This window comes from Rhinolophus hipposideros, assembly GCF_964194185.1.
Source record: "Rhinolophus hipposideros genome assembly, chromosome: 6".
NCBI lineage: Eukaryota > Metazoa > Chordata > Mammalia > Chiroptera > Rhinolophidae > Rhinolophus > Rhinolophus hipposideros.
Window position 1 is genome coordinate 51,674,046 of NC_138052.1, and position 26,376 is coordinate 51,700,421.

The 26,376-nt window shown below is 51.7% G+C and overlaps 2 protein-coding genes across 3 annotated transcripts; both read left to right on the plus strand.

The window, feature by feature from the left end:
- The first annotated feature begins 663 nt into the window (after positions 1 to 663).
- On the plus strand, positions 664 to 6,804 carry HOXD4 (homeobox D4). Its single transcript, XM_081052070.1, has 2 exons — positions 664 to 2,792; positions 3,334 to 6,804. Exons 1-2 carry the CDS (start codon positions 2,363 to 2,365, stop codon positions 3,663 to 3,665), a joined length of 762 nt encoding a protein of 253 aa, XP_080908196.1. The 5' UTR covers positions 664 to 2,362; the 3' UTR covers positions 3,666 to 6,804.
- Positions 3,401 to 24,709, plus strand: HOXD3 (homeobox D3). 2 transcript variants are annotated; one of them, XM_081052069.1, is made up of 4 exons: positions 3,401 to 3,760; positions 18,258 to 18,362; positions 18,929 to 19,552; positions 22,015 to 24,709. In XM_081052069.1, the coding sequence occupies exons 3-4, from the start codon at positions 19,012 to 19,014 to the stop codon at positions 22,770 to 22,772; spliced, it is 1,299 nt and encodes a 432-aa protein (XP_080908195.1). In that variant the 5' UTR covers positions 3,401 to 3,760; positions 18,258 to 18,362; positions 18,929 to 19,011; the 3' UTR covers positions 22,773 to 24,709. The 2 variants fall into 2 exon arrangements, with proteins under 2 accessions (XP_080908195.1, XP_080908194.1); XM_081052068.1 differs by lacking the exon at positions 3,401 to 3,760 and adding an exon at positions 8,003 to 8,149.
- Positions 24,710 to 26,376: the final 1,667 nt, after the last annotated feature.

Below are 26,376 nucleotides of genomic sequence, written 5' to 3' on the forward strand. Positions count from 1 at the left end.
GTCCCCACCTGGCCCAGCAGGCTCCCCCAATTTGTCTGGGTAAAGCCTAGGCCCAGTGTCTCCAGGAAGGCGGGATTGTTGAGAGCACTTGGCATTAGGGGAAGTTGGGGGGAACCTCTTTCGGACAAGCAAATTGGGCATGGGGCAGCCTCAGAGCTCTTGTTAGAATTGGCACCTAGGAAGCCCCTACAAAGTCGCCAAAGCACCGGAACCAAAAGATTATGGTATAGGGTAGAATGTGCAAAGTGCAGAGTAGAAGCAGGCAGACAATTTTGCCAGGCTGGGGGAGTGGAGGGGAGTCTCCCTGCTCCACCCTACCAGGCCCAGGCTAAGGTTTGAAACTAATTTTTGAATCATGAGAGGAAAATCAAAACAATTTAAATTTTTTTTTAACACCTCTGGCCTACGATCAGTGATCCAAAAGCCCCACTTGAGCCAGGGTTTCCCTCTGCCCCTGAAATCCATCAGGGCCCTAGTGCATCTGTGCTGTTGGCGCCCTGAACTGAGGGGTGAGCCCCAGACAGCGCCCAGGCTCTGGGGCGGGTGCAATTCGTGAACTTTTGTACTCTTGTGTGCTGCTGTCGGCAAAGCAAAAATAATGAAACTTTCTGATATGTTTGTAAATGATTTCGAATGACCCCTCGCCCTGCCCTTCACCATTAGTGTGCTGGCCCCAGCCCAGGGCAGCTCGGTGCCTTCAAGCAGCGCCTGCCTCGGGGGTCTGCAGCAGCAGCAGCCGCCGCCGGATGGAGAGGCCAGCCGGGCTCAGGGCCCAGGAAGGTAAATGTGCGACTTCTTAGAGAACTAGCTTTGTCAGCCAACCTGGCTTGCCCGGGCAGTGGATGGAGGATATTCCCCTGTTGCCTCTTTCTTCTGCCACTGAGGGCATTTGCTCCTTTGTGGAAAATACCACATGATAGGGGGTGGTATTTGGATCCAGAGAGGGGGGTAATAAAACCTCCATTTCTGGGATGGATTATTTTTTTATTCTTTCTTTTCTAAAGAAGACTGTCCTGGATCCTTGGCTGCTGGGTAATCCCCGTCCTGGTACAAGGATGGGGAACTCGTTGCTGCAAATTGCCACCCAGCCCTTCAGGCTACCTGAACCGTCTCTGAAAATGCGGGTGGCTCCAAGGCCAGGGCTGGCAGCCGTCTGGGTACCCGATTTGGGTGGAACCCGGAGGTAGTAACGTTGTCTATATATACCCTGTAGAACCGAATTTGTGTGGTATCCACATAGTCACAGATTCGATTCTAGGGGAATATATGGTCGATGCAAAAACTTCACATTTCTCCAAAATAGCCTGGGTCGGAAGCATAGTCCAGAAGCAGTTGGGCGGGTCAGTTGCCTCTTTTTGTTTTATTACCTTGGACTCCAGCAAGATCGACTGAGCCTGGTGTCACAGAGCACCCTTTTCCTGGAGAATCTCCTCAACTTTTAAACAGAGGCTCTTGTGCAAACCCTTAATTGGTTGCACGAATCCAGGGCGAAAGGGCTAGGTTTTGGGGGACTGGGGAGTGAAATGGGAGGCCAGGTAGCTCCAGCTGTGCCCTGGAAGAGTAGGAGGTCAGATGGTGCCAGTGAGGGGACTGCCGCATGGGAAGGAAGCACAGGGGAAAGCGTGCAGAGTCCTTTGGGGCTCATTTGGGTGAGGTACAGATACCCTCACCACCTTCCTAGCCCACCCCTCAGCTGTACCGGCTAGGCCTGGCTTTGACTAGATGTACCCCGGCTTGGGCACTCGCAGAAAGCTTGGCGGTTACTCATTGCCTAATTTGATTCTGGCCAGCCAGATTGTGGTAACTTTTGGGTGACCCTGACGAAGACAAAGCCGGGACTCGGCCTTTGTATGGCAGAGTCCCTGTTCCGAGGCGGTGCTAGAGCCTGGCCTGCCTGGGGTACTCTGCCTAACTCAGAAGCTGCCTTGTCTGCCTACCTGCCTTTTGGTGCTTTACACTCCAACAGATATGGGGATTCATTCCCCCTTGAACTGTACCCATTTTGGGGAGCTGCTTTCAGGTGGGGTGAGAGTGCACTTCGAGGTTAGCAAAGTCAGTGGCAGACAAAAGCTGTGATTACCTTTGGGGAATGAGGATACTAGAGGTTAGAACTACACTAACATGTGCTGGGGCCCCTCAAATGTGCCACAGCAAGTCACTTGATTACACGTATGTTATTTAGTTAAATTTGTAAAAATTACGAGATGCTCGCCAACCCGGTGATAAACTCGCTCCCTCTCCATTGGCTGGCCTGGTCACATGGCCGCCAACTTTATTCAGTTGACAGCAAGTAGGAGGGCCCTATGGCAGGAGAAAAAAAGACAACACGAGAAAAATTAGTATTTTCTACCTTCTGAAATTAATGGCCATGAGTTCGTATATGGTGAACTCCAAGTATGTGGACCCCAAGTTCCCTCCCTGTGAGGAATATTTGCAGGGCGGCTACCTAGGCGAGCAGGGTGCCGACTACTACGGCGGCAGCGCGCAGGGTGCCGACTTCCAGCCCCCCGGGCTCTATCCACGGCCAGACTTCGGTGAGCAGACCTTCGGAGGCGGCGGGCCCGGGCCCGGCTCGGCGCTGCCCAATCGGGGTCACGGGCAAGAACCCGGTGGCCACTACAGCGCTCCAGGAGAGCCGTGCCCGGCACCCCCGGCGCCCCCGCCCGTGCCCCTGCCTGGTGGCGCCCGGGCCTGCAGCCAGCCCGGCGGCCCCAAGCAGCCGCCCCCCGGGACCGCACTCAAGCAGTCGGCGGTGGTCTACCCATGGATGAAGAAGGTGCACGTGAATTCGGGTAAGGCGCAGGCCCAACGACCTCCCAGTCCCCACCCCAGCCCAGCGGCCTGGGCCCCGGGAAGGGATGCGAGTGGGTGGGGGCATGTGGGGCTTCAGTGGGAGCCGCAATTACTCTCTCCATAAATTTTTATAGCTGAGGGAGCTGGCCAGAACCATGTGGCAGGCTGCTTGTCTGTGGGCTAAAAAGGGGGTGGAGATGGGGGTGGGGTGGGGGTGAACTCCATTTTTAGAGTGCAAGGAGCACAGAGGAGAGGGGGGGTTTCCAAAATACTTGGAAATTCCCGAGCTTGTGGTGGTCCGGGGAGAGGGGAGCACAGTTGGGGATCCCCACTTGTGAGCGTGGGATAGTGGGTGGGTGTCAGGGAGTGGGTAGGAGTGAGCGTGTGTGCCGGGGAGAAACGGCAGGCGAGAGGGAGAGCAAGCTTGGAGCTCGGGGCGGGCCTCGGGCTTTGGGGAGCTGCAGGAAGTGAGCGTGGTGGCTGGGGGCCTAACTACTGGCCAGGCCCTGACCTGACCGTGCTGTCTGTTTTGTCTTGCAGTGAACCCCAACTACACGGGCGGGGAGCCCAAGAGGTCCCGGACGGCCTACACCCGGCAGCAAGTCCTAGAACTGGAAAAGGAATTTCATTTTAACAGGTATCTGACGCGGCGCCGTCGGATTGAAATAGCTCACACCCTGTGTCTGTCAGAGCGCCAGATCAAGATCTGGTTTCAGAACCGAAGAATGAAATGGAAAAAAGACCACAAGCTGCCCAACACCAAAGGCAGGTCCTCCTCCTCCTCCTCGTCATCCTGCTCCTCCTCAGCCGCCCCCAGCCAGCATTTGCAGCCACTGGCCAAGGACCACCACACGGACCTGACGACCTTATAGAAGTGGGGACCCTGGGCCCATCCCTTCCTGCACTCCCGGCTGAGCCGAAGCTGCGGGGGCAGGCCGGGCCTGCTGGCACCTCGCTGGGCTCTAAGGTACTGTGGGGTGGACCTGGGACCTGCAGGCCGCCCTCGGACTAGGTTAGCATCTTGCCCGAGGGCAGCCCCCTCCCTGGAGCTGGGACGGGGGTGGGAGGGGGGCGGGATTGTCTCTCTAAGTATATTATCACATGGCAGGAGCTACTGAAACATAAAACCTTGGCGAGTCATTAAATTCATGAAAATCTCTGCTGTTGGATTTTGAATTTGCAAGTAAAGGTTGAATGCTTTATCCCAGTGTGAATTTGAAAATCCTCCCCCACCCCACCCCTCCAGGGAGCTTTGTGGTTTAATAATGTGGGGGAGTTGAAGCAGAAGGTTGGCCACCCCTGTGCTAGGTGCTTTCATGGAAGCAGGAGAGCTGGGCCAGGATTTCTGAACTTTCTGGGTTGTCTATATAATTTCCAGTGTGAAAAAAATGCATATATATTTTGCTCCTAGTAGCCCCATGCCCAAAGAAAGGAGTCTGAGAAGGAAGTGGAAACGGGTTATTTTATGTTTAGATTATATTTGCTTAAATATTTATTTGTTGGGGAAGGGAATACAGAAATAACTGACATCTTAATGCCAAAAACCTTAAGATGGTGAAAGGGGCTGAGTTTCAGAGAGCAGAATCAGAGATGTGTGGACTTAACTTCTGGCTCTAACCGGCATTCTGAACTCCACCCCCTCCCCACTCCCGGGAAATATGTGTAGGAGACCCTTAACCCTTCTAGAGGGAAGCAAAGGGTCCACTCAGAGTTGAGTTCTTGAAAATATATTTTCACATGTGCTTTTTTCAGCATTGTGCTTACAACCAGTTCTGGGTAATTAAAGGAAAGGAAAAAAAGGAAGAAACAAATGGTCCAACATTTTCCTTCTGGGGAAAGAAAACAAAACCTCTGTGTTCTGGGTCATTAGATAATGACTGAATTTTCTGTTCCAACTGGATTCCAAATGCCCAAATGCCCCACATAGTAGTATTTTATAGGACTTAGTGTATGGCCTGTATTGGAAAGGGGATGTGCAGTGGGGAGAAAGTGGCAAGATGAGGAAGTCTTGCTTTAAAAAAGAAAGAAAAAATGAATTAAATTCAGAAGTCCACAAAAGTTGATTTCTTCCCTGAAGTTTTTATTTTTTAAACAAATCTAAGGTAGTTTTTCTCAGCCTATTAATTAGAAGCAGAAATGGTAAAAGTATAAAAGTTTTCAGGCCCTCTGCCTTGCTTTGAGAATAGTGGTTTAAAACAATCACTCAAACAACAGGAGAGATGTTCTTTAGTCATTTTTCTTATGTCTTGCTTGGGAAGGGTTCAAAGCTCATTTTTCTAAAATGCTGACCCTTAGGGATAAGGGGGAAAGAGAGAGTCAAAGGTAATGACCAGAGTTCATATACTCAAGTGAAACAAGGCTTTGGAAGTTTAAACCCCAAAGCCTCGGGCTCCAAAAAGAAACCCCTGGTTGTAGCTATCAAAAAGTGACAAAAAAGCGGGAGGGAGAAAGGGTGAGCTTGAAAGGAAGACTCAGAATTGGGGTTATTTTTTCAGTGTTTCAGAACACTTTGGAAAGTTTCAATGGTAATTTTAAAAATACATTTAAGTGGAGGGGGGGAAAAACTTTCTCTGCAGGCATGTTCTTTGGTTTGGTGTCTCCTGAGAGCTAAGGGCAGGTATTCACTGGAGTCCCTAGGCTGAAATTCCACTAGTCTAAAGTATCTTCCAAGCCTTGGTCTTTTGTATTAGACCCTGGGGACAGCTCTTTGTTCCTCCTTGGGGTGAGCCTGGCTCTCAGACTTGCACATGGCTATACTTGAATATCGGCACGTCGGGATATTAAAGATGGATATTCCTGCATTATTCCCATCATTGTTTCTATGACAAAAAGCACAGAGTTCATACATAGTCAAGATGTCTTTTTTCTGATGCCCTCACGTTGAGAAGCTGAAAAGGTATTTTACTGAAGTTCGGCTAATTTACAGAATCAGGTTCATCCAGAGGACAAATTTTCTATTCGATTAGCTGTATTTCAGCCGGGAGGACTGACCTCTAAACCCTTAACCTTTTGGACTCTAACTACCCTTCTCTTCTTTTTTTTCCCCTCTAACACGGAGAGTAGTCTTTGGATGTAGCATTTGAAAAGAGCTGCTATCCTTGGGCAAGTTGGAAAGTTGCTAAAATTCTTTCCTAAAACCCTAATCTGTGAACACATTGAATTTCTTCTTGAGAGGAGGAAAAGCATACATTATCACAATATCCAACTACTATATATCATAGAGAGATTATTATATAGATTTCCCAGAAGTTAAGGTTACTCACCCCAGTTTGAGACCAAATGCCAAACCCACTTTACTGCCTTCACCCCTGCCCCAAAAGAGAGTCAAGAGGCATATTTTGATGAAGAAAATACAAGCTCCTTCTCAAACATAGCCCCACAACTTAGGAAAGTAACTTAATAAGAGAAACAACTTCTTTGTTTATAAGTCTCAGCTCTCCTTCTCAGCTTCTAGGGATTGTCTTTTGAAATGTTAATGGAGCCTGGATGGCCCAGAGGGCAATCCTCAGCCCTGAGGTCCCAATTGGACCCCACTGTCCATTTGGGCCCACAGGAGTGGGTCAGGGAAGAAGCAGGGGCCCCCATAGGTCAGGGAAGGAAGTGAGTTTCCATCTGGGAACATGCTCTGGAGAAAACTAGATGTGGAAAGTCTCAGTGCCCATTTGCTCTTATTTGTTTCCAGTTTGTTCCCCCAAATATGAGCCAGAAGTGTTTGTTTGGTGTTTTTTATTTTTCAGCTGTGTTTGGGTCCTGACTGGGGTGGGGGTGGGGTAAAATGTTCGCTGAGGGCACTGCTCCTCAGACTCCCATCTCACTTTGTCCATTGCAACCTTTTGTTGGGGGATGACATTGTCAGTCCATGGTGTCTGTTCCCACAAGATGCTTTTTAAATAGAATTGACCAATGTTCTGCTGCCACCGATTAAAGTATTATTTATACTAATTGTTGCCTGTAGTTTTGATGTAATTCATTGCTCTATATTTGAAATAATAAAAGGTATAGCAAAATTGCCCTCCTGTTTGGTGCCTTCACAGAAGCATCTTCATTAAGTCTTATGAAAGCTAACATTCAATATAAACTACTTTTTAAATTTTCCTGCAGTGTGCCTAGCATATGAAGGTTAAACTGTGTAAGGTGAAGCAATTCTATCCTTATCCCCTCCCCCATGTATACATAGCTCCAATTTGGCCACCAAATTTTATGAGCATTGAAAAGCCTGGGGTTGAACTCAGGTTGCTGGGGGTGGGCATTATTTTTTAAAGAAAAATAAGTTACTGGGCTAAAAGGAGGCTCCAGGTTGGCTTTCTGTGTGGCCCCAGTCACCCCCAGACTCCTTCCGTCTCTTTTTGTTATGTGGTGGGCGACAGACTTCCCCACCTCCAGCTCCAGGAGTGAGTGTCTAATGCTGGGTTGGGGGGCGACCTGGGACTGGCCAGTGGCTGCTCGGACACGACCCCTCTGGCCTCCAGTCTTGGGCTCCTTCTACTTTTCCGGTGCTGCTGAGTCCCACTGGGGCTTCCAGCACCTGCCCCTCCTCCCCCGTGCGTCCCCTCCGCCCTCCAGACAACAATAAACACTCCCCACTATAAAAAGTGGCGTGCGCTATTTTTATCGCGAGGGCTTTTTCACAGCTTGGCTTGCCTTGAAGAGGGGCCAAGACAGGAGTCCCAAAGTAGATGGGTTGTGGGTGGGGGGGGGGGCTTGCTCTTGACAGGAAATGAGCAGAATGCGTAAAATCAGACATGTGTACTTAATATATGGAAGGGCTCGACTCAGATGCGTGGACATGTGTATTTATAAGTGCACAGAAGTTTAAATATTAGGACACATTTTATGATGGTCCTCTGCCTGTCTTCTGGCTAATGGCTCCTCCTGTGCCCACCAATACATCAGTACGGCTGTTTGTATTGAATCACCGGCAGGGATGAGGAGGAAGCGAGTCCGCAGCCGAGCCCGCTCGCGTGCAGTACAGTGACTCGGGCCCCTCGGCAGGCAGAAGGCGCTGCCCGCCCGCCCGCCCGCCATGTTGGGGAGCCCTCCCTGCCCCCCGCGCCGGGCTGGGCGGCCGGGGCTCGCCGGCAACCGGGGGAGGGCCTTTCATAACCCGGAGAATTTTCAAAGTGCGAGGAAGATGATAAGAATAGATTTCTACAAGCCCCGACCACGTGATGGGCGAAATAATTAATTCAGCACGTCCCTTAAGAAACACGGAGTCGTCATTAATCTGCCACGCAAAGGGCTCTCTCCGACTTGGAAAGTGCAGGGATCCCAAGAATATCACCCGTCCAGGGGGGCCGCGCGGCGCCCCCGGCCTCCACCCCCGGCCCCGCCGCGGGCGCGGGAGCGCGGCCGGCAGGTAAATATTTTGGCGACTTTTATTTCTTCAGATTTAAATCCTTAATGAACTTAGCTGTCAGGGCCGCTGACAAATAGTTCCCTTTGCTTCCTGATTGGGAACCGCGCGCCGGCGAGAAGTTGTTAGTGGCTTGGATGGTGACCTTTGGTTCAGCAAAGCTTTGCACTTATGAAAAATTACTGAGAGAGACCGAGTGAGTGTGTGTGTGTGTGTGTGTGTGTGTGTGTGTGTGTGTGTGTGTGAGAGAGAGAGAGAGAGAGGCGCGAGGGACGAGGGGGCGCGGGGCGAGGGTGCGCGCGGGCTGCTCGGGGACAACAGGCGCTGTAAGAACCCGCCCGGCTGGGGGACGCGCCTGGCGCGCGCGGGCCGAGGTCGCCCGGTCGCCTGTGTCTACCGGGAACAATGGTCGCTGTCGTGGCATCTGCCGCCTATTCTTAAACCGGTGAGAAAAGGCCCCAGCCCTCCTTTCAAGCGAGGGTCGTAAATTTTTCTTTGCGTCATAATAGAAGGCTATAAAATCGAGTGGAAATTTTACCCCAGGCAGGTTTTAACCAACGGATAATGATTTCCGAGTTGCTTCTTCCACTCCCCGCCCTCTCCACCCAAGCGCTGCAGCTTCTGTCACCCCAGATAGTTTTCCCTTCTCCCCTTTTATTTCTGTGTTTTTAATTTGGGGGGAAGTTCTAAAATAAAGACGGGGGGGGGGAGTCACTTCCGCCGTCTGAGAAGACCTGGCGGCCCGCGGAAGCCTGGAGGAAGGCATATGCGGGAGAGAGGCCCCGGCGACACGCGTGCCAAGGCTGTCTCTCCTGCTTGCTTTCATTTCAGCCTCTTTTCTCCCGCACCCCAAGGAGATTCGAGGTCCCAGAGCCACCCCACTCCCACCCCAAGCCACCCCCCAGCTTGGGCTCAGGGCAGCAGCGGGCATTCCTCTTCTCTAGCTGGAAACTCTGGCTTGGGGGAAGAGAGCTTCTTTATTCACCTCCTTCCCTCCTCGGCGGCGTTGAGGATGATTTCCTCGACCTGAGGCTGGCTGCATTTGGTGGTTGTTTTGGGACTGTGTGTGTGTGTTTTGATTTCTTTTTTGGTGTGTGTATATTTCCCCGTCAGACAGAGACAAAGTTTCCTCCGTTATGAATTATACATTCAAACAATAACACATTAATTCAATTATTCAAAGATGACAAATGTTTATGTGCTTTGCAAGTGACTCCGGCGCAGATTCCAGGCTCTTTCTCTGAGCTGTTCGCGTTTTTCTCAATGAGAATTGGCTCCCCTCCCACCCCAACCCCACTCACCCCGACGCACCTCGACATCCCCTGGTAGGCCCGGAGAGGAACCCACAAAAAGCCTCCCCAGCCCGACTGGCAGCCTGGCAGCTAGCAGCCTCCCAAGGCCCGGGCTTGGCGGCCACCGGCCCGGGCTATTTTATCAGTGTGACAATTGCCCGGGTTGGTGTGATAAATCATCGTAAGTAATTCCTGAAAGGGTGCGAGGCTGTTGGGGGCCGGGCGAGGACTGTAAATCTTTCCGGTTTATTGCTCTATGAACATATGCTCCGATTGAAGAAGGCTTAGATCCTTTCCTGGAGACAAATTCCCGCAAAGCGGCCCGCCTCTTTGGCTGGAGATTAACACTTGCTGCGGGCGGGCTGCTGGGCCCCCGGCGGGAGTCGAGGGGGCGGGATCCTCCTGGCGGGGTTGAAATGGGGGCACCCATGGTCTGGTTCCAAGAGGCGTCCGCTGGGCCTCCAGCCAGGCCAGCCAGGTGAACACGAGGACGGGCTCACTGAGAGGTCTGGGGGCTTTCTATGACCTGCCCTCTGGGACTTGCCTGGTTTCTGGAATGGGATTTCGAAGGACCTTACTCCCTTTACCGCGGCCCTTCTGCGGCTGCGGGGCACATTCACCTTCACCTGTCGGAGGTGAATGCAACGGCGACAGGGTTTCTGCTCCGTGCCCATTGCCACTGAGAAGCAGAGCTGGCCGTGAAAGCGAGACTTCGGGGATGGGGTGGAGCCCCTCGCATGGTGTGGGATTCCGGGTGCAGGTCGGACTTGGGGAGGTGTGCGGGCTTGCCCGGAGCCAGGAGCTGGAGGCCACCACGCGCTGGCCTCCGGCCGGCCGGGAGCTTAACTCTCGTGACCAATGCAGAATTGCTACCGTAAATTTGACCCGACCACTCACTCGGAAAGTGCTGGGAATCTGTCCTGATTTAATAGTTCTAAAACAGAAGCTCCCTCGTCCCCCAGATAAGCCCAGCCAGGACTGATTCCTCAGCCCCCATGTTTTTTTTGGAGGAGCCGCAGGAAGCGGGAAGGCGAGGCCTAGCGGTGGTCGGGCCTGCGGGATCCGCGGGCCGGGTCCGGATCCGGACGCACACAGGTCACCGCAAACGGCGATCCGGCATCTGGGCTGCTCCGCCGCGCAGGACCCGGGTGGAGTGAGCAAGATGCAGAGAGGGAAGACCGCTCCCTGTGCTGGCCGGCTGCTTATGAGTCCGTTCTGGCCCTCAGAAGTGGCTGCTGGTCTGCGGCGTCCGCGGAAGAGCCAAGGCCCCAAGCAGTGGTGATGCGATGGTGGGGTTTTCCAGGGTGCCTGGCCTGGTCTGTAAGCAGGAGGCTCCCACCTGAGGGCCGCAGACTGAGCTGTGCCACAACGTAATCGCCTGGTCCGGGGAGGACGAGAGCGGTGGGTCCACCTAGGCGGCACGTTGCCCGGGTGCTTGCCGAGGCGGAGAACTGGGCGCAGCGGGGGAGCCAAGGGAACCCTGAGACTCTGGTGCTCCACAGCCACCTTCGGAGACTCCTCTAAGACAGGCGACCTCTGAAATTTCCAATCCCCAGACCAGTCTGACGGAAGGCTGGGCCAGGGTCAGAGGTCGTGGGGGAGAGACTCTCAGCGCCCCAATCTACAGGTCGGTCCCTAGCATTGAGCATTGAGAAGGCGTTTTCCTTCATCCCCATACCCACCCGTGTCTGCCCCTGGAAAGGGACCCGGATCCCATGCCGTCCGCCCCCTCCTCCCAGCCCCCAGGCCTGGCTGCGCTCCGGGGCTGGATGCTGTGAAAGTTTCAGCCTCAATCAGTACAATCTTTCCTCAGGGTCACGTGAACAAATATGCTCGCATTTGAAGGCAGCGTCTGTATTTCCCGACTGAGGGGGTTTCCGGGGCTCTCCAAATCCAGAAAGGACCACATTCCGAAAGCAAAACAAACCTCGAGCTCTGGGGGGCCTGGGAGGGCTGGGCAGGAGCCCAGGAGTGGGTGGGGGCGCGGGTGGCCGCTTCTCTGGGCCTGGGAGCAGACAGGCAGGCGGGTGGACCGACGGGCGCGCAGCGCAGGCTAAGCCAGCTCGGGGACTACGAACTCATTCCTCCTGCGTTTATTGGTAGTTGAACCTCAGCCTGGTACCGTTCTACCGGGAATTCCGTGTGCTCGGGTATATGGCCGCGTCTGCGAGCGCGCAAGACCAGGGTTGGGACAGTGTTGTCTGCAGACAAAGGGGGAAGGCTAGCTCTGCCCCCCACTGGCGCCCGCTCTGAGGCGGAGGACACCGGGTTTATGATAAATTGGGATCCAGGTAAGCAATTGCATGACACAATGGAAATCTTTGGGCACAGGGCTGCTTGTTGCCCTAAGGTGATACTAAATATGATTTATTTTGTGTAATCTGTGATCTTGATTATTGCCAATTGGTGAGGCAGCCGGCTTAGACCTAGATACACTTCTACATATACATTGAGGACCGTGATTAATCGTGACTAGTCGCGCTTTGTGGGAATGCTCCCCGCCTGCCCAAAGGTTAGGAGGACACACTACCTTGCCAGGCTTGGAGGGTGACCGGTGGCATGGGGTGGGGGAGAGAAAGGTGGCAGTTTACGGAGAGGGTCAGTGAAGGGGTTGGCGGCTGGAGGAAGTATTTTGGGGGTAAATGTGCAGTTATGAGAATGGGCTGGAAATGAAATGAATAAAAAGAAACTTTTTTTTACACTGTCACTGCCAAAGTGAGATGGAGCGTCATATTAATTCCGTGTCTTGGGCTGTCGGGTTGGGCGCAGGCAGGTTGATTTATATGTATTGAAAATAAACTCTGTGGCCAGCCAGCTCCTTGCATTGTTCTGGGAGCTAGCTGCACATACTCAAGCCTTTATCTCTTGCTGTTGGCTTAATTTCTTTTTCTCGGAAGGTTAAAATGCTACTCAAGATTCTCTCCCCAAATTCAAAAGAACCCCCAAACTACCCAGAAGAGTTTGGGAGTCTCAGCCACATTCCCCCTCACTAATCAAGGGCTTTGACTGCAATAGTGGCAAAGAAAAGGTTTAGGGCTTCTGGGTCCTCCCCAAAGAACCTGGAATGAAAGCTAAATCGTATGTTAACTCCTGCATCCCATCCATCCTTTGTTTACTATGTCCTGTGGCTCCTGGCTGGGGGAGGACAGGACAATCCATCCTGGGTCTTCGGAGGCCAAAGCCTGAGTAAGTAGTTCCATGAGTCGGAGTGAACCGCTCCACACTCATGGGAACGCCACAGGGCCAGGTCAGACTGGGCCTCTGTGGGGAAGGGACCCAGGAAACAAGGAGCACTCGCTTAGCGTAGGCTGGGACTGGGCACCAATAAGAGAAGGACCGACGTCCAGGGGCGTCGCCATTAAAGGAGAGCAGTAAAGTTGTTTTGTCAATCGCCTGTGCTTGGCTCCATCAGAACTTAAAGTCGCTGGACATTTTTCTTCGCTTGCTGCCTTGGAGCTGCGCGCCTGCCAACTTAGTCAGCTGAATCCAATTACTGCGAGCAGCATTTCATTTGGCCCCATGGAACACTCACTTATAACTTCCCCGAAAATTTCAATAATCCGCACCAAGGCTCCTTATCCTAAAGACTTTTCAGGGTTACTGGTGGGGGATGGGGTATGAGGCCGGGTCTGCCCGGGACCAACTCCTCGTTGACAGCTCACAGACCAGACTCCCTCCTGCTCCCCCCGTTTCTGGCTGTGGAAAGAGTACTTGAGCTGGTGGCCCAGAGCCAGCCAGGTTAAGCCTACGATTCTGGACAAGCAGGAGGCTGAACTGGGACCCATGCTGGATGGTGGGGGAGTTGGGAGGGAACGCAGGAGAAGGCGGTGGGGGCTCTGGGCTGCCCACCTTTGGCCACTCTGGGATCCTCTTTTCTTTCCCGCTCCCAAGCCTCATGCGCCCAGAGTGCAGAGAGCACCGCGTTCCCCAGAACGCCCAGGAGCAAACTTACCCTGTTCCTCCGCGGCTGGGAAAATAAAATCTAGCTACTGGCGTCCGGGGATCGTGGCCCTGGGTAGTCTCCCAATTTATCCCTTTTTCTGAAGGGAAGCTCCTACTTTTAAAGAACCCCCTTTTTAAAAAAAAAATTAATAAATAAAAAACCAAGCGGCGAAAGTTGACGTCCGCCCACGTGAATGTATCATATAAAGCGGCTTCGGGATTCGCCGGTTGGGTCGGTGGGCCCGGGTACAACGCGCCTCCATCGCGAAGTCCTCCGGGCCGGCCCAGCGGACTAGACCCCCTGGGTCCGGGCCGACTGGGAAGTTGAAGTCGAGGCGAGATGTTAGGAGCTCTACCGGGCCGGGATCTCTCCGAGGCGCTTCCGTTGGGTGTTCATTAAGGGTGAGTTATTGCCGCTTGAGCCAAAGGTCACTTCAAAGGCTTATGGCTTCGCGCTCTGGTCTTTAGAAGGGCCCGGAACGCTTTGTGTGGGGCTTTCCCAGCGCGGTTTAGTGTTTGCAAACTACTGAGTCGACAAATTGCACAGGGCAGCTGCTAGAGGGGTGATTGTGTCTCTCCCTTCACCTGACCAGGGGTTAGGCACCCTCTGAGCACCTTCAACGGTGGGTAGCTAGGTCTGTTTTTAGGGTAAAGGTAGGAAGGGATGTTTATTTCAGGCGGCTTGCAGGCTGATTCCTACCCAGGTGCGGGCAGCCCAGGGCAGGAGTGTGGTGGGTACCTACTGGAATAAAATTAACTCAGGGAAACCACTGATACAATGTACAAACCGGGAAATAGCGCCTAGTTCCCTCTTCACTGGGACCCACTCAGGCCTGTATCTACATATTCACTTCCCTTTTCTGGTGCTATACTGTAGCTCCCCTCCCACCCCAATTCTGCGCAGTCCCTCTCTTCTGCTTTTAAAAGGGTGGGCTAGGCCTGGGGGATTGGGGCACCTGGATCATTTAGAGCTTGGTTGGAGCAGGAGGAGAGGGAGGGACTGGTTCCCTGCTTGGCTCACCCCCTGCCCTAGGGTGTGGCCCTTCCTTCAGGTCCGGGTTCTCCCTTCCCCCATCCGGCCAAGGATTTGGAGTTAGTCTACTCGCTCCCTAAGAGTCAACCGAGTCTCCTTTCTGCGTGAGAAAAGGCGCCCTGAATGGCTGCAGGCACATTTTACAATAGCCACGTTGATTATGACACCCTTAAAGGGGATAAAGCCTCTCCACATGTGTTTGTAAGAAAGAACAGGCTGCCACTGAGAGTTTTCCATTTTGTTCCAGATCCACCTGAACAGAATCTCATAAGGAACCCGAAGAGCCTACAAAAAGAGTTAGAGACAAAATTCGAGAAAACACACGTACACACACGCGAACACACACCATTGTGAGTGGCATCACTTTAAAAAATATTTTCACATTTCCCTCTGTCCTACGACTCAAGGTAGCCATCTCAGGATTCATACATACATCAGGACATAAAACAAAGGGCGGCTTTGAAGTGGATCACCTCAGTGTGAACTGCCGCCGGTTACATGATAACCGATCATCGGCCTAAATTTATGGCGCTTTAATGGGGTGAGCCCAGTGCTTTAAATGCAGGGTATATTACGAACTGACTTAGCTGGGCTAAGTAAGAGTGATTTAGAAGGTCCGTCCAGGGCTTCCTATAGGGCAGAAGAGGCTCGGGCTGAGAGATCGGCAGAACTTGGGCAGAAAGCCCCCAGCTCTGCGATAGATAAATACATCCCTTTTGGGGCAAACCTGAAAAGGAGTAGTTCCGAAATCCTGAAGTAGCAAAGCCAACAGGGAAGGGAGAATCATTGCTCGGTTCCAGTAAATTAACGGGGGTGCCGAGCAAGAGTCGTGTCTGCCAGGAAGAGAGCTGTGGGCTTCCAAGGCCCTGGTTTAGGCAAAACAGGGAGAGGAGCCGAGGCCAACTCGAACCTTAGAAAAATTTGAGACTAACAAGCCCCCAGCACACCATCTCCTCCCCCGTCTTTTCCAACTTGCATGGACTGACTTTACCCATCCGTGATTTACGACCTCCGCAGCGCTAGTCATAGCCGGGCCACTGCCGCCCCCTCCCGCCCTAAGTCCCTCGGCCTTTCCACGGCCACCGCGAGCCAGCGAGTGCCGGGTAGGCCTCCGGCGTCCGGCGAGCCTCTTGGCGTCCCCAGGCCGCGGCAGGCAGCAGGTCTTCGCACCCGGAGAGGCTCCGCGCGTCCCGTCCCGCGTCCCGCCGCAGAGCAGAGCTGCTCCGAGAGGCGGGCACCGGCTACTTTATATAAGCCCCCTGCTCCGGGGGCGCGGGCCCAGCAAAAGTGCGGAGCAGTGCATTCTTTTGCTGCGCTTCCTCCCACGCGGAGCCTGTTTTCCACTTCTGAAAAGTGCCGGGCCTGGGGAAGTGTTTTTCTTTTCATTCCTTACTGAAGCGTTTACTGCCGCGGTGCTCACAGTCATAAATTTTGTTACAAACCACAATGACAGGTGCATTGATATGCACCGTGAGAGCTCCAGCTGCTTAATAACCCCGTCCCCTGGCCGCTGTGAACGCCTTTTATTTATTCGGTATCATATTAGGTATTGATCCCCGGCAGAATTAAGTGCAGTGAGCAAGTATCTGGATCCCGCTGTTTCAGAGGTGCGGTGGGTGCGGCGGGCCAGCGCGGAGGGCCCGGGGAGCGGGCGGTGGTCGCTCAGAGGCTGCCTTCCTTCCGACCGGGGACCGTTTGGCGCTGTATTCCCCGCCTGCGGTTGGGCCTCCGAGCTAAGTTGGGCAACTTCCCGGGACCTCGAGAAAGGACGAGCCAGACCCCCAGTTTGGCGCCCCTTCCCTGGAGGGGTGGGGGATGGCGCCGGCAGGGTTCTAGGGAGGCTGCCCGGGGCTGGTTCCCCGGGTTGGGGAGTAGAGGGGGAGGGAAGAGTGAGAGGAAAAGGCAGCTGAGGACTTCGAAGACGGCCCCCCCCACACACACACAGGGGCTTGTCTTCACCCCAAGGCATTTGGGTCCCGGAGCCCAAAAGAGCAGAAGTACCAAAGGGCGAGAAAAGAAAGCCTTAAAGAAAGAGGGTGGGTGATCGAAAAGATGAGCCACTGAACAGTTGACCATTGTCCAAGTGATTTATGACCCATTCCTTCTTTTTAGGTTCAAGCAGAGTTCACAAGGAGTAGGGATTTCTGGAAACAAATAAGCTTTTTTTTTAAAAAAAAAAAAACACAGTTTTGTAACAATATTCTCAGGTTCTGTTTTAGGAAAGGTGGCTTCTTTAAGGACACTATATTTTTTTGGGGGGGGGGCGCAGTGGTGAAGGCTGCAAAGCCCTTCCCATTTAGCAGAGGGCTACTGCCCTGGCTTCTGGGGAAATGGGCATTGGGGTGGTGGGTCATCACTGAGTGGGCCTTGAAATTCCTAATACAATGAAAACAGAGGTGGGAGAACAGACTCTGTGGTTATGAATAAAGCTGCCCTGTATTTGCACTTTTGAGGTCTGTACACAGAGCTTTTTCTAGGAAGATGCCGTAGGAACAAATATATATATATATATATATGTATATATGTATATATGTAAAGCCATCTGTTTCAAAGACCTGGCCAATTCCTAAAGATGCTGTTTTGGTGTGACTGGTCCACCTATCAAGATAAACTTGGTCAACCTGGAGGTGAGAGGGGGATGTTTTGCTTCCACAGTTGTAAATGGAATGACAGAAGCAGCAGTGAGTTCTGGTGGTCTGAGTGTCAAATGTGACTGTTTTAACATCCAGAGGGCCCAAGGTTTAAGACTGGAAGCTGGATCCCAGAAATGTCCAGAAATTTAACCAAATCCAGAGTACCTGGTGCTTTTGCTGGGGGTCATACACATATAAATATGGTCACAGGATGAGGAGGTAGCTATCCATTTGATATTCAGTAACTTTAATCATCAGAGAATGATATAGAAAATGAATTGAGAGAAAGATTAAGACCAGCTTTGTTGGGTAGGTATCTTAACTGCATCCATTTAAGAACAATAGTGGAAACAATTCCTAAAACATCCTAGGATTCTATTATCCCATTGAGAAGGGCCTGTCTCTTATCAAGATTAATGGCATATTCACTTGTATTTTAAAACAAAAATGAGCAACAACACAACCAAACAAAGGCTAGTATGAGTAATTTTTTTTATTGGGTTAGACTTTTGGTGAAAGTGGAGGGCAAATGAGTGACTGGAGGAGTGGTTTTGGTGTTAGTGGCCAAATCCATTAGGCCACATAAGTTGTCTAAATAATGTGGTCCATCATGATGACCATGATGGAAGCCAAGGAGTTTGGGGGAAGGAAAGTTGCCTGAAAGACGAGATCAAGAATTAAAACCAAGGAGCTAAGTTTTCTTTATCAAGCAGACAAAAGTGGTTGAATGGTATTAGTTATACTTTAACTCCTCAGGAACCTTTCAGGAGAAGGGGTGGGTGGGTAAGAAGGGAAACCTCCATCAAGAGTCATAGGGCACAAAAGGGGTAGAATTTTTCTTAGTTTTTTTTTCCCCTTCTAATTCTGGACCCATTCATCATGCTAAGAGAGGCTCTCTCACTGGTTGTGAGTTGGGTGGCGGTGAGGGTGGGAGTAGCATGGATGATTCAGAGCAGAGGTCAATAATAATATCTATACAATAGATACAGGATAAAAATGATAAAGTTATAATGTAAAGCATTCTCCATTCACCCATGCTTCATGTATTTCAAATTCTAAATCTCTTCACCCATTTCCAATGGTATCCATTTAAAAGTAGTGGAGGACAAAGTAAAGAGTCTAGAAAATTGTAGATGAAAGAGAAGAAACATTTTCTAGCCTCAAAATAAATCTAGGGTCTTTAAGTCCTCTTCTTGGTTTTTATCTCCTAGTGGATGTCACAGTGCTGTCCGAACAGAGCTAACTCGGCTGATTCTCACTCTGTCACTGGAAAGTGGACTGAGTCTCCATGAAAGATGCTGTGATTTTGAAACCAGGTGGGGAGATACTTTTTTTGAAAGCTCTGGTTGTTCTTAGTATGTTATAGTGCATGTTTTTTGCCCATCAAAATCCTGAGATGACCCCATGATTGATTAATCCATCCACTCATTTACTCATTCAACAGGCATTTGTTACACTTACTACATGTGGGGCACTGGACTAGATGTTAGGAATATATAGACGAATAAGACACAATCCCTGCCTGCAAGGAGCTCAAAGTTGAGTGGGAAAATCAGCTATTAAAATATATGAGGCCGTAAGTGCTTTTCAGTGTGGTTTCAAAAGCTAAACTGACAATCTTGGAGAAAGAAAATTGTATCTGGAGAAAAAAAGGCTCCTTCCTTTGGATGGAGTTAAGCTAAAGAGAAGGAAAGGTCTTTTCTTATGTTTATGAGAAATTCCTTCGGACTTTTCCAAGGGTTCAATTAAGTTGAACTTTTTTAAATCCCTGGTTTCCCACCATGAAGTGGGTGAGAAGCAGAGAGCCTGAGCTAGTCCTTATATATTGATTGGTTTTGCCAATGATGATCCCACGGGGGCCTCTCATTTTTCTTCTCCACAGGTCACCTGGAGCCTGGGGCTGCCCCAGCTGTCTCAGGATTTGGCAGACATTGGAGGTGGCGGTGAAGGAGACAGTGGTGGTCAATGTTATTTGAGCAGGGTCAGCAGGCCCTGGAGCTTCCTGAGTGCACGATGCAGAAAGCTGCTTACTATGAAAACCCAGGACTATTTGGAGGCTATGGCTATAGCAAAGCCACTGACACTTATGGCTACAGTACCCCCCATCAGCCTTATCCACCCACTGCTGCTGCCAACTCTCTGGACACTGATTACCCAGGTTCTGCCTGCTCCATCCAGAGCTCTGCACCTCTGCGAGCGCCAGCCCACAAGGGGGCTGAACTCAATGGCAGCTGCATGCGGCCTGGCACTGGGAGCAGCCAGGGTGGTGGTGGTGGCAGCCAGCCTCCTGGTCTCAACTCAGAGCAGCAGCCACCACAGCCCCCTCCTCCACCACCGACCTTGGCTCCATCCTCACCCACCAACCCTGGAGGTGGAGTACCTGCCAAGAAGGCCAAGGGAGGGCCCAATGCTTCTGGCTCCTCAGCCACCATCAGCAAGCAGATATTCCCTTGGATGAAAGAGTCCCGACAGAACTCCAAACAGAAGAACAGCTGTGCCACTGCAGGTAGCTTTCTGAGGGGGCTCACCCCTAGGCTAAGGCCCATTCAAACTGACACCAAGAGGCTAGCTCACCTAGCAACCAAGGGACTCAGGGATGGAAGTGCAACCTTGGAGGCCATATGTCTAAACTACTGATGCAGAAACATCCCTTCTTTTTAGTGTTCTTGATTGGGGGTCATATCCTTACAATGACAGGGGACTCACTTCTATTCCAGGCTGTTGGTGCCATTGCTGGGCAAGTCTCATAGTTATAAATAGATAGTTTTTCCTCATACTGACCTAATATCTGCTTTCCTGGGCTGCTGGTCATAACTCAGCTTCTTCTACCCTCACATAGCTCTTCAAAACTTGAAGACAGGTATAATCCCCAAGACCAGGGGGTTATGTGGTCCATATCACATGAACCCCATGCCCTTAAATTAATAAGCACGAAAGTCTATGGCGTCTAGGTTAAGAACCATGCTAAGTGCTTTACAAGCATTTAATTTTCCAAACAACCCTTTGAGGTAGGTATATGAGATCTGGCAATTAGGTTCGCAAACTTTTTTGCAACGATGTTGCTAACTTTTTTTTTTATATCAGAGGGATTATTCATTATGAATTTATACCAACTCGACAGTTAACCAAGTTGACTATTTGGAAATGCTGTAAGGCTGCATGTAAAAGTTAGACGACCTGAACTTTTCACCAACAGTTCATGGCTCTTGCATCACGACAATGCACCAGCTCACAAGGCACTGTCTGTGAGGGAGTTTTTAGCCAGTAAACAAATAACTGTATTGGAAGACCCTCCCTACTCACCTGATCTGGCCCCCAATGACTTCTTTCTATACCTGAAGATGAAGGAAATATTGAAAGGAAGACATTTTGATGATATTCAGTATATCAAGAATAATACAATGACAGCTTTGATGGCCATTCCAGAAAAAGAATTTCAAAATTGATTTGAAGGGTGGACTAAGCACTGGCATTGGTGCATAGCTTCCCAAGGGGAGTACTTCAAAGGTGACTGTAATGATATTCAGCAATGAGGTATGTGGCACTCTTTCTAGGATGAGTTTGCTAACTTAATTGTCAGACCTCGTATGATACTATCCCCATTTTACAGATAAGGAAACTGTTAGAGATGATAAGTGACTTGCCCAAGATCATAAAACTACAAAATGGCACACTGGAATCCAACCAGAGCCTCTAAGGCATAACCATGGGATTCTACTTGGCCCATTCCAGCCCAATTCTTCCCATTCCAACAAATCCGTAATGAGGAGGGGCATATCCTACTAGAAGAGGATATGCTCTGAAACGGGAGCAGCCTTGGGTTTCCCTCCCTGGAAAGGGAGACCCTACAGTTGAGAAGATCTTCTGTATGTCCTGTCAGGGTGTGTGGAAGATGGTCAGGTACAGGAGCTCTGAAGCCTGCTGCCTCTCTCTTTTTGGCCTGCTTGATTCCTGAAATTTTCTGGCTTTGTGTTCTCTGATTCAGTTTATCTTCAGGCGGATGAACTTGCTTTCAGGTTCAGAGCCAGCTTGAAGCCTGAGATGTAGCTAACTTGTTATCAGGTCTCTGGTTGCCTCCTGCTCTCTGGGACTGCTGTTCCTAAGGGGAAAGTATCTCCCAGCCTGTGGGCTCCTTCTGCCCCTCCTTCCCAGCTGTAGGCTCAGGCCCTCCCTCCCCGGAGAAATCCATTTGTCTTCCCAGTGAAGGAGTGGACAAGCTGCTGAGAGGTGGCAGGGGTGGTAGAAACCAGTGTTGAGGCTGCTGCTCCTTGCACTGCAATACTCAAAAGGCTCCCAGCCTGGCTTTGGATCCCCTAAAAGTCAGGGCAGTATTTTTATGGTTTATCACCTCCCTGCGTTTGGATGCAGAGCCCTTGGGTGCAGCGGGGCTGGAGTGAGGTGCCAAGATCTCTACCCTCATTCTACCCTTCCTGGGTGCTTTGCCCAGGAACCAGCCCTTGAGGAAGGAAGACTGGGGCTGCCCCTCCCCCTCTTCCTCAGCAAAGGCTATGAGGAGTGTTCAAAGAAGTCTGGCCCTTCTTTGACAGAGGGGAGGCTTTACCAGCTGCTACTAGTCTCCCATTAAACTCGTCCACGGCCTTTGGGACGGGATGATGGACTAGGCTGGAGGGGAGGGGTCGGGCAGAGGAAATCGGACCTCAGAAGGCAAATGGGGTTTTCAGGTGCGACTGACTGGTAGGCCTGGGGCCGGTGAGTTCCCCCTTGGAGTCTCATCTCTCAAACGCCCCTCTCCCACTCCAGCCAGGATTAAAGCTGGGGGAGGAAGGAGGAAGCAGAGGGAGCCAGGGAAGCACCCTTCTTCAGCTCTGGGTGTCCCCACCTCTCCCAATCAGTGTTCTCTCTCCTCTCCTCTCCTCTCCTCTTCTCTCCTCTCCTCTCCTCTTCCCTCTCCCCTCTCCCCTCTCTCCTCTCCCCTCTTTCCTCTCGCTCCTCTCTCTCTCTCCCCAGGAGAGAGCTGCGAGGACAAGAGCCCGCCAGGCCCAGCGTCTAAGCGGGTGCGCACCGCGTACACGAGTGCACAGCTGGTGGAGTTGGAGAAGGAATTCCACTTCAACCGCTACTTGTGCCGGCCACGCCGCGTGGAGATGGCCAACCTGCTGAACCTCACCGAGCGCCAGATCAAGATCTGGTTCCAGAATCGGCGCATGAAGTACAAAAAGGACCAGAAGGCCAAGGGCATCCTGCACTCGCCAGCGGGTCAGTCCCCAGAGCGCAGCCCACCGCTCGGCGGCGCCGCGGGCCACGTGGCCTACTCAGGCCAGCTGCCGCCGGTGCCAGGCCTGGCCTACGACGCTCCCTCGCCGCCCGCCTTCGCCAAATCTCAGCCCAACATGTACGGCCTGGCCGCCTACACGGCGCCGCTCAGCAGCTGCCTGCCACAGCAGAAGCGCTACGCCGCGCCCGAGTTCGAGCCCCACCCCATGGCGAGCAACGGCGGCGGCTTCGCCAGCGCCAACCTGCAGGGCAGCCCAGTGTACGTGGGCGGCAACTTCGTCGACTCCATGGCACCCGCGTCCGGGCCGGTCTTCAACCTGGGCCACCTCTCGCACCCGTCTTCGGCCAGCGTGGACTACAGTTGTGCGGCGCAGATCCCCGGCAACCACCACCACGGACCGTGCGACCCTCATCCCACCTACACAGATCTTTCCGCGCACCACTCGTCTCAGGGACGCCTGCCCGAGGCCCCCAAACTGACGCATCTGTAGCGGCAGCCACCGGCCGGAACTCGTGGCGCAATTACCTCGTTTGCTTTGGTGGCTGGGGTGGCGGGCGGGGCCCACGGGGCAGCAGGCGATCCTCTCCCTAGCTCTGGCCGGGATGCTGCCCCCCGGGTCTCGGGCCAGCGGCGGCCGAGGCGCAGGCACGGGGCCTCCCCTCCAGGCGCGTACTCCTTTGGGGTGACTTGCCATAAATCAGCCGCAAGGATTCTCCTCTGTAAGCCTGACAGTGCCATGTGCGGACCAAGGGACTCAAATCTGGTAATGGTGTCCCGAAGGTAAGTCTGAGATCCACCGGCGGCGCGTCCTGCCGAGGGCCCGGCCTGCGTGTAGCCTAGTTGCGGAGACCTTAATTTATATGCTCCTTCCCGTCCCCGTAAGGATTGCATCGGACTCAACAATCTGTATTTATTATTTGAAGCGAGTCATTTCGTTTCCCTGATTATTTAATCCTCGTCTTAATGTATTTATGTGTAAACTCGTAGAATTCTCCAGCCGAGCTTAGGAACGCGCTCCCAGGCCGCGGGGGCCACATTTCACCTTAGTCCCCTTGGTCCGAACTAGTTGAGAGAGTAGTTTTGAACAGTTGTAACCGTGGCTGGTGTTTGTAGTTGATGTAAAGGATTAAGACCGCAAATTGTCCTTCATGGGTAGAGTCAGGCGGTCCCATGGCGTGGGCACGACACCCGTAACTCATTTCTCAACAGCCACAGCCCTCCCACTCGACACAATTTATTGACTTCAAATTGTCTGGTACTATTTTAACAAATATTTAGAATAAAAAAAAATTTCTCAGTCGGAAGTGTATCTGTGTTAATCACGCACACTTGCAAGTAGATCACTGCCTTTGTCTTTCCCACAATCCCCGCGTTAGGCCCCCAAATAGGCTGACCCTTTGAAATATATTTTTTAATTTATTTGGAATCTAGTACACACATTGGTTCTGGGGATACTTGATTACATCCCAGCTATTCACATTAGGGGGGAAAATCCGAGGATGCAAACCTAGAAATGTTCCGGGAGGGATGATTTGGGTAGAGCTTTGTGCTGCGCCTGCTATGCTGTTTCTACCTCCCTCTTTCTAAAATACATAAATTGACTTTCTAAGATTGCATTTACATTGGAGAGGCCAGAGCTCACGTTTCTGCGTTAAGTAATACAAAATAAACTTTGAAAGAAAACTGACAATCAAAAGACACAAGAGAAGTCAAAAGAAGAATTGAGCTATGAAAAAGCTAAGGTGCAGGAAAGAAACGATCATTTGGAGACGCGCACCTAAGCTTTTTCTCTAGGAAATGCTGTCATGACTTTTATAGTGGTTGGTGGTTCATTTCTAAAGAAAACAAGCGTTCCCCATGATGTAAAGTAGTAAAAGTTTCATTAATGGAACATAAGTATAAACACCTTGTTTATTCCTGTTTCTTTGTACAAGATGGGCAAAAAATGTCTCCAAGGATTTATAACCATTTTGTAAATATTAGAGTGGCTTTAGCTTAAGGGTGGACAATTTACATCCGCTTCTCTGGGAGGAGGCACTTGGAAAACGCCTTCAGATAAGGTTCAATTCTTTGTATTTCGGCAAAGTCTGCCCACGCATCTCTATTTGGTTTGACAAATAATGCAACTCCTACTACATCCCCGGTGACACGAGGTGAAATTCCTGTTGTGTGGAAATAATTTAACTTCTAATCTTCTGGTGGAACAACCACCGTTTCTATTTGGATGTTTGTGTTTCGCTAAATAATGATGGCTCAAAATAACATTTAGTTCCCTTGTTCCTTTGTGCTGTTTTTAAAATGGCATGTTAGATTAGGGGTGGGAGGGGGTTATCCTTTTGCGAAATTTCACCTTACCAAGCAGGTTTAAAGAATACATGTTGTAGAAGTGTATCAACAGAATAAATGACTTCAACGGAAGGGATATTTTACCCACTTTCAAGGCTCAATTTTGTTTTGTATGAAATTTGCATCCACAAGCAGAATTTCTAATTGTCTTGTAAGAAATTATTTTTTAAACTGTTAGGGAAATCAAAGAAGAGCTTGCTGCCTTGCAGAGATAACAACCTTTCTTAACTGGCTAAATATTAAATAGATGAATTGTCAGGCTGTTTAGATTCAGCCCGGGTTTCCCCTCATCTTCTCTTCCTACCATAAGTAATAATAAAAATACATAATGCATCATGGCTCCAGGCGTTTTCCAGCTCCGTGTGTTACCGCAGGAGGATCTGCTGAGTCTGCGGGAGTCTGCAAGGCCCCAAGTGTCATCTGCGGCTTAGGGTTTCATGGATTAAAATTTAAACGGTGTCTAGCCGGGCTGACATCAGCTTCCTCTCATACTCAGGCTCCAAAGAAGTTCGGGGTTAGGGGCTCCCTCTCCAGGCAGCCGCAGCCGCCCCAAGGCACCCTCTTTAGAGGGGTGGCGGAACTCGCTTGGGACAAATCTGTGGCTTTCTCTCACCTCTTGGAGAAAGGTTCTGAGTCCTCTGAGAATGGCTCGGATCCGTTCCTGCCTTGACCTGTCCTGTGATGGGCACACTCGGTCGCTCTGGGCACGGGTGGGGGCCACAGTGAGTCTGGGGAGGTCGCTTCCTGCAAGGCCAGCTCAAGAGCGGGCCTGAGACACAGCCATTTAGAACTTCATAAATTATAAACAAGCCGCCTTGGCTTTCGCCATAAATTCTGCTCCTTTTGAGCCTGCAATTAGTGTTAGGAAGCACCGGAGTCTAAACACAACTAAACGCCCTCAGAAGGGCCCAACTGCCCGAGGTTGCAAACTTTATTTCCCAGTGCCACTCCCTCCGCACCCCGAGGTTTGCACACATAGTCGCCTCCTCCCCCGCTACCGCTGGTGGCACACACTCGGCTGGGTTCCCGCTCTGCGAGGGAAGGTCACAATAGCTGCTCTATCGGCGGAGGCGCCGGCCGTCAACCCCCCACCCCACCCCGGTCTCCGTGAAGCAGAGAAAGGAGAGTGGGGGAGGGGAACCCGGGCCCGGCGATGGCGCCCTAGGCCCAGGCCTCTCCTCTCCCGAGGACCTACAGCGGGAAGGGGCAAGTTGGCAGGGAAACCTCCACTCTAGCCCATTATGAATGTGCAAGGGCAATGGGGAACGCACCAAAGCCTCGAGGCTGCTGGCCCTCGCCGCCTGGCGCTGGGTTGAGGGCGCCCTGAGCAGCCGGGTCTCACCAGAGCGGCTGCGCCATTGTGTGCGCAGCTTCCCCACAGGTCCCGCGGCGGGGAAGGCCGCACAAAGGCGACGCTGGGCGGACAACTGGAGGTGGGGAGGGCCGGGTGTCGCTCTGAGCATTGGTCTCTGGGTGGTTCATCTCGTTTGCCTACGGGGAGCAAATGGCTCAGGTCTTGGCCAGCTCTGTTTTCTTTTTCTTGTAAATACAGCTTTGGGGGAGGTAGAGATCAGGGAGGTTGTGGGGGATCCTCCTGAGGCCCGAAGAAAGGGGTCAGGGCTGCAAGCCCGGGCTCATGGACGGCGGTCGTGGTGGCAGTTGTTTTGTCCAGACAATCAGATGTGAATTAAGGTAAAGTGGAGGTGAGGCAGATGGAATGGCCCTCTGCAAAACGGGAGGTGGGGGTA

What these genes read in the sequence shown, in the direction of transcription:
- HOXD4 (XM_081052070.1), top strand. Translation starts at nt 2,363, where the DNA reads ATGGCCATGAGTTCGTATATGGTGAACTCCAAGTATGTGGACCCCAAG. An exon ending in GAAGGTGCACGTGAATTCGG is followed by an intron (nt 2,793 to 3,333) that starts GTAAGGCGCAGG and finishes TTTGTCTTGCAG; the next exon opens with TGAACCCCAACTACACGGGC.
- HOXD3 (XM_081052069.1), top strand. Translation starts at nt 19,012, where the DNA reads ATGTTATTTGAGCAGGGTCAGCAGGCCCTGGAGCTTCCTGAGTGCACG. An exon ending in GAACAGCTGTGCCACTGCAG is followed by an intron (nt 19,553 to 22,014) that starts GTAGCTTTCTGA and finishes CTCTCTCCCCAG; the next exon opens with GAGAGAGCTGCGAGGACAAG.